Here is a 7,401-nt window from a genome sequence, read left to right as displayed (position 1 = left end):
CTTCAGTTTCAGCATGAAACCACAAGATGAAAAACATGAAAAGAAGCCTGACACATATTGGGAGAACATTCTTTGGTCAGATGGGACCAAGATCATTTTGTTTGGCTTGGATTTAGTCCAGCATGTTTGGTGAGAACCGGGTCAGAGGTGGGAAGGTGACGATGTGGAGCTACATGAGTGGAGAAGGTGTTGGGGACATGACATTCATAGATTCACCAAAATACTGTCTGACAAGCCGACTCCCACCTGCAGAAGCTTCGCAGAACAACCCTTGCCGACTGCTTGCTCACAGGAAACCTAAAGGCAACTTCATCATTTACGGTGCGAATGGGCGCTATATAAATAAAACTGAATTGAAAAGACAAAAATCCACCCTGATTGGTCAAGAGGCAGATCTCAGTTCAGCCTGAGTGACAACTGATTGGTCACTGTCTCATGACTCAAAGTAACTCCATCAAGAACACAACTGAGGTGTCTGATATAGTATATAGCCTTTTATTCCAAATATGGCACAGGTACTGATGTTACCAAGCATTTTCAGTAACAGTTTAATGACTGTGGCTATAACTACATGGTTAAAAACCTTTAATAATGGCATCTTCACGACTGGCTGCATGCATTAGTGACACACACGGCTTGTATATGGCATCAGTTCACACATTGTGCTGACAATATCTGGAGCAGGCATTTTGAATAAGTACACAGTGATCAGTAAAGTGACAGAGAATGCAGCAGAATATATCGACAAACTACTATATAATCAGGCCACTATGAAGACAGCTGTAGATTTACATATGCATTTCTAGCCTTGTTGTGAACATTCCTGACAGCTTTGCATTTACAATAACAGTGCATCTCTGTTGCAGAAGTGTGTACAAATAATTAAACTATGCTCTGCTGTGCTCTGGGTGTACCATAAATCAGATATCTGCATAATTTCTCTTTAATCAGTAACCAAAGTTCCTGAACTCTCCCACACTCTTGTTTTAGTTCTCCAGTCAGTGGAGCCAGGGCTGGTTTCAAAAAGACACCACACACCGAGGAGTGGAAGCAAGTAGAGGTTTGCAAAGCTGACTCATTCTAAACACACTACAAGTCTCTGCAATGACCGGGTCCACCTACCTGGTTAGTTACTTGTGAGGACCAGTTATGTGGCCATGCATAAAGGGGCTGTTATTTCAGGAAACCCGAGCCTCTTGGAGGTTCATTTTTTACAGTGACGACTGAAGTGGGTTTGCCTGTGTTTGCTATAAGGTGACAGAGCTGTGGAAAGGTGTGGATGTTCTGAAGGAGAACTGGGCTTAAGGTGGCGAGTTTGTTCTTTTTGTTGACATTTTTAGAATGAAAGCAGAAATGCAAAACTAAGTCTGGCCTCTCTCCGCCCAACCCTCCTGCATGTAGTCTTGGTGAGACCAGCCCCAGCCACAGAGCAGTCCTGCTTTCACATTAGGGTTTTCACATATACCACAGTGTTAACCATCTTATTGCTGGTCTGCCTCTTCTCTTACTGTTTTGACTTTAGGGCATGAAGTGGATCAGGGGTGTCCGATCCTGGTCCTCGAGAGCCACAGTCCTGCATGTTTTAGATGTTTCTGTCTTCCAACACACCTGATTCAAATGATCAGGATGGTTATCAGGCTTCTGCAGAGCTTGATGATGAGCTGATCTTTTGAATCAGGTCTGCTGGAAGAGGGGAACATCTAAAACATGCAGGACTGTGGCCCTCCAGGACCAGGATTGCCCACCCCTGCACTACATCATTCAGGCTGCATACCAGTCCAGAGCATTCAGTAGCATTTATGTTTGATCCTCAGCTACGGGTCCCACTCTGTGTGCAGGTTTGTGCTTTTCTGAGTTGGTAATACTATACGAGTTCTGTTTGGCAAGTAACATAGAACACTGGAGGATTCCACCACATTGCATTGCATTGGCATTCCACACAAACCTGCACACAGACGGCACCCGCTGAGAGGCGCTGGAAGATTTAGGGAGGATGGATAAAGTATTTTGTTTTGAGTAGATAAAGAAGGTGGTTCCGTCAAACGAGCAGAAGAGACGTCACCGGGACTCAGGAGTACATGGTCAGCTGGAGCCACTGAAAAGACACAGAAATGACTTTACAGTAACAATGAACTGCAACTAGCAACACAATCAAATGCTTTATCAGTATGTTTTGACTCAAATTCACATTTATAGACACAAGAACAGATTACTCTACCTCCTGAACGTTGACTTTGATGGTCCCATTGTTATCCTTATCCAGGGTTTTGAAGGCACCTGAATCAGAACAGACATTACACCCACCACACTGTCAAAACAGGGCTTTTTAAAATGGTAATTTTACGACTGAGCTTTAAAACTTACGGCACATAGCATCCAGCCTGACAAGGCAGCCGATGTAGTTGTCAAAATCCATGTTCCCCTGTTCATCACTGTATCTACGGATGATCATATTAAACAGCTCCTCATTGAGAGGGAAGCCTGGAGGAAGGACGGACAGATCAGAACTTCTATTAGTCTGGACATCTCTGTTACTACTGAACAACGTTTACACAAAGGTGTGTGGGCATTCTGCAGGCCGAGGCCTCAGCTGCAAATACACTCAGACAACTGTCCTGATCACCAGTGTCCACCGGCTACAACACCATGACAGAGCAACGCCCGCAGAAGCTACGTCAAACTTCACCCCACGATACTGTTTATGATTTCCAACAAGTTCTGCATGAAGACCATGAACAGCCTTCACTGCATTTCTAGATATCGCTCTACTTGTGGAACAGGTGATGTCTTTGCCTGCATGTTTTAATATCTGTGCAAACATTTAAAACAATAATGTTAGATATTTAAAACAAATCCTCACCAGCAGCTCTGAAGGCGTTAGGCAGCTGATCTGCCCCGATGACACCTTCGCCCTCTGTAGCGTGGCTCTTGTACACTCCCTGAACAGCAACAGTGGAAATATTTAATGCATGGATGCCATCTGAAAGGTTTCTGGTAAGATGATACACAAGCTAAAAACAAAAAACAGTTGTTCCCACAAACCAAACAGTTGCCAGTGTGCTGGTAGCAAACTACCTCAATCTACACCAGAAATTCCTTAAAACAATCATAATTAATGGTACTTATATTTAAACTACACAGTAATTTAACCAAAGGTATTTTTATAAGTCAAGGAGAGTTTTTCTTGTAGAAGTATGTTTAATTTAACTAGTTGTTGCTTAGATTTATTAGTCAGATAATTAAATGTGTACCACAGCGTGCCTGGTTTAATAATGTGTCTATCAGTAAACAGATCACATTAGAGTCTATGTAAGAACACTTAAGCACAATAAGGGAGATGTTGGCACACTGGACACTTAACGGCCTGATAAACAGCAGATGCTGGATCGACTTCCAGCTTCGTTTTTCTCTGTGTTCACTGTTGCTGCAAATAATTAACTCTGGCCACAGGAACGTAACTGCAGCACAGAAACAGATGTGGAGGACAGCTGAAATGGGACTGCTGTACTTGCCTGCCATTTCTTTATATTGTTCCAGAGGTGCTTAAATTCATGGAAGCCCAGTTTTCCAGTGCTGTCACTCTGAAACCACGTTAAGGTCAACAGACAACCAGTCCTCCTCTTTGACTCCAGCTTATCCAAACAGTTGTATTACTGGTGGACACACTGGATTTGTTGTATGTCTACATGCCGTCATTAGTCACGTGACGCACAATTCAAAGTAGGAAATGACACTACAAACGACAGAATCACATAACCCCCTCATCTCCACTCTCACCCCAACTGGCCACCTTCCCTGAGCCCGGTTCTGTCTGAGGTTTATTTGTTCCTCCCCTTAGAGTGTGTTTTTGGCTCCTTCCCACCACAGCTGACTGCCTGCTCACAGGGACTCTGAAGGCCCCTTTGGCTGGTTGGGTTCTCTGTTCTTTGTTTAAACTACGATGTGAAGTGCTATGAGATGACGTATGTTGTGAATGTATAAATAAAACTGAATTAAAGTGAATTAGGCTTTGGCCTTATGGTGTTTAAATATGCTATCGATATTGATTTTTAATCAAAACAAAGATTCTAATTCCAGCTTACATTACAGGGATGTAAAGCTTCTGTTTGCACTTCAATAGTCTCAGATCTCTTCAGAACATTTGTTCACTTTTCTGTAACCAGGCTGCTTCAGAGCAGCCACAGAGATGTTCTGTCTGCTCAGTGCTCAACCTTCACACATTTCAAAGACTCCTCACTATCGAATAATTAGCTTCAACGTTTGAATCTCTGTCTAACGGGTGTGATGCAGTCTGGTTGTGCCAACAGCCTTTTCTATTTGCTAGCTGTACCATCTATGTTTTCTGGATCACACGACGCATAAAGCTCACTGATGACAGAAAGGATACATCCATGACTGCCACCATGCTCCTACAGGACTCAATGCTGAAACCATCTGTCTTCAGGTCTCCATCTGAAACACAAGACATTTGTGTGTGATAAAATCTGTGAATAGTGTGAAAGAATAAATGCAAAGTAAGCAAGACTGCAAAGAGCAGCAATAAACGCACATGTGGGATGTGTGAGACGGGAACTCTGAATGTGTTAAATGCAGACATGTCTTACGTTTGGAGATGATTCTGTTCATGATGTTCATCAGCTCACTTGGGCTCACCTCCATGTCCTATACGACACATTCAACATTAACAAGGCTGAAGAAATCTGTACAGACACACAGTTGTGTTTTGTGGTAAAATGGACGATGGAGGAACTCTCTTCCACCACTTACAGCAACCTTCATACTTAGATGTGGTCACATTCATCAAAGTGGACAAAAACAACAACACAAATGTATGGAGGGCTTCAGATCATCTCACTCACATCTCCAGCAAGCTGCTGGAAGACTCGGCGGAACTGTTTCTCCTCGTCGCTCTCATGCTGCTCTGCGTATGCGAGCGGTCTGCGTGGTGGAGGCTGCGGGAAAGAGGAAAACACTCACCACACGGATCACTCAGAGTCAGCAGAACAGTGACGGGCAGATACAGCTGACACTTACAGGTTCAGTAGGGACGAACTGGGCCGGGTCGATGTTGCTACAAAGACAACATTGGAGATGAAAAGGAGGTTAAACTACAGAACCACGTGTCTTTTTTTGGCTTATAGGGGCACTTTGTGGAGATGCTCACCTGACAACATCAATGAGGCCACTGACAAGCTTTCTGACGTTAAACATCTTCTGTCAACTGTGAATGCAAAAAACAAAGTGAGAAAGATTTACACCACAAACACCTTCTTGATTGAAGATTATGGCTGGAACTAATCATAGTTTTTTTTTTTAAATTATTATTATTCAAATAGTCTGTTTTCTATGAACGGATTAGTTGTTGAGTCTATAAATTGTTAGAAAATGGTGAAATCACTGTTTCCATGATGGCAAGGCCACGATAGCGTTCTCAAATGTGTTGTTTTGTTCACAAGCCAAAGAGCTTACCGTCACGGAGAGCGAAAGAAACCAGAAAATATGTACATTTAGGAAGAATCAGAACAAAAAAACTCAAACCAATTAGTGAATTATCCAAATAGCTGTTGACTAATTTAATACAACTAATTGGTTATCTGAATGCTGAAGTTCGTCTTGAGGTGCTGACTATGGTGACATTTTACACATGCATGTATTAGCTGGGACTCCTTGGACACTAGTTATCCTTTTGCACTAGGATGAAGTACTGGTTATAACACTGACCACTGTGAGCTGTGTGCTGAGGTTGGCTGGTTCTCCGTCTCTGCAAGGTCTGACAGACACACAGTCTTATTTATTCATAAGGCCCTTACCTTAGTCATAACCTCCCTAAATTACCTTACGACTGTCTTTTAATGTCAGTCCTTACCATACAAGCTCAGATAACTGGATTACACTACAGCTGCTGTTTTTACTGAGCTCAGAAAACCAACTTTTGCTCACTGTGCACATGAACCTGGTGTAACTCACAGCTCAACTCATTTAACCTTTCAGGCTATAGATCTGAGCTTACTGTACTTTCAGCTGCTATTGTTAAGGTTGATTCATTTGTTGTTGTTTTTTAATCAAATGCTGTAATTAATGCTTTTATTATTTTACACATTTTGCCTCTTAAATTTTTATTCCAATTATCAGAATGTCGTATTTGCGTGTCTACATCTTATTTTCTTACTTTGTAAAAAACGGTTGAATAAATGACTGAGCGAACTACAAGATGACATACAGAGAATAAAGACAGTCAACCCTTACACATCGGTTTTAACGTGTTTATGCAGCGCTTATCTCTTCAGGCTGTTTGTCAAGTAACGGCATGTCCTCAGCTTCTCTATATGCAGGACTTAATTAGTGACACACCCATTAGCTCCCCTTAAACTGTTTCCTGTTATGGAAAAACTTCAAAAGCCGCACCCAGACTGAGAAAAATCGATCTGATAGTAACAGTGGCCTGAATGCATCTCTGGTTTATGTTGGCAACCTCACAACTCAGCATTAATTATGAGATTAATAAACTAGCATGCTGTCACCCTGCACAGCTCAGTATTACTGTAATATTTAGCATTAAGTCAAGCTAGCTCATGCCACCCATCCGACTGCAGCTGTCCAGTAAAACCCAGAGTAAAGCTCTCGACAACAGGAAGGCAGGAACCGCAGCCCCAAAAGCAGCTAATTAACTTTAGCATTAGCTAGCGCAGCATTAAGCTAACGGAGCTACAGTAGTGGACATCTGTCAAACTCGGAGCTGCTGCTTTTAACAGCCACCCGACCCGACATCAGCTTTAAGGCAAACGGTGCATCGGTCTGTTAAACTGGACGTTTTCTGGCCATGTTTACCGTAAAGCCTGGAGCGCTTCGGGAAAGTTGACGACAGGATGTTCGGCCGAGCTTTGCGTGACTTCCACTAACTCGGCTGGCAGGGGTTCCGTCAACACCCCCCGAGCTGCGCAGACCAACCGGAGCAGGGAGGTGGACCCTGGCTGGTTCCGTCTTCGGGTTACACTAAAGACAATTCGAGTTTCTATATAATGCGATGTAATTATTTTTCTCTGTACCAAGGTTGGAGCTGTACCTTCAAATCCTAAATGTTATCGTTCCGTTTGTTTCGGACATGCGCAGTGTGACAAACTCCCAACTCACAGTTTATAATGAGCCGCTACGTGTTTGATAAATGGTGCATTTTATTGTTTCTGTTTAACATAGACACCATTCATCGTCCAGCATGTTTAATCAGATCCTTCTAAACTCGTTTTTGGTGAAGGTTCATTATTAATGTTACTCCCGAAAGAGGAGACGCCGTCCAGAGAGGAAGTATCGCGACAAGATGCTTCCAGTTCGTGTTCTCGTGGGTCGTCAGGGTCCAATTTATGGTCATTAATCCTTCATATTCAGCGCATAATTCACGGAGAG

The 7,401-nt window shown here is 42.9% G+C and overlaps 1 protein-coding gene across 1 annotated transcript; it reads right to left on the bottom strand.

Moving 5' to 3' along the window:
• Positions 1 to 478: 478 nt before the first annotated feature.
• Positions 479 to 6,938, bottom strand: capns1a (calpain, small subunit 1 a). Its single transcript, XM_008297363.1, has 11 exons — positions 6,829 to 6,938; positions 5,165 to 5,221; positions 5,035 to 5,071; positions 4,860 to 4,952; positions 4,605 to 4,662; positions 4,388 to 4,452; positions 3,513 to 3,581; positions 2,861 to 2,939; positions 2,365 to 2,481; positions 2,219 to 2,277; positions 479 to 2,095 (listed from the first exon to the last, which is right to left on the bottom strand). Exons 2-11 carry the CDS (start codon positions 5,209 to 5,211, stop codon positions 2,069 to 2,071), a joined length of 651 nt encoding a protein of 216 aa, XP_008295585.1. The 5' UTR covers positions 5,212 to 5,221; positions 6,829 to 6,938; the 3' UTR covers positions 479 to 2,068.
• Positions 6,939 to 7,401: the final 463 nt, after the last annotated feature.

This window comes from Stegastes partitus, unplaced genomic scaffold (assembly GCF_000690725.1).
Source record: "Stegastes partitus isolate 25-593 unplaced genomic scaffold, Stegastes_partitus-1.0.2 Scaffold1214, whole genome shotgun sequence".
Lineage (NCBI taxonomy): Eukaryota > Metazoa > Chordata > Actinopteri > Pomacentridae > Stegastes > Stegastes partitus.
Note: the sequence above shows the minus strand (reverse complement) of the source record. Positions and strands in the feature narration are given on the sequence as shown.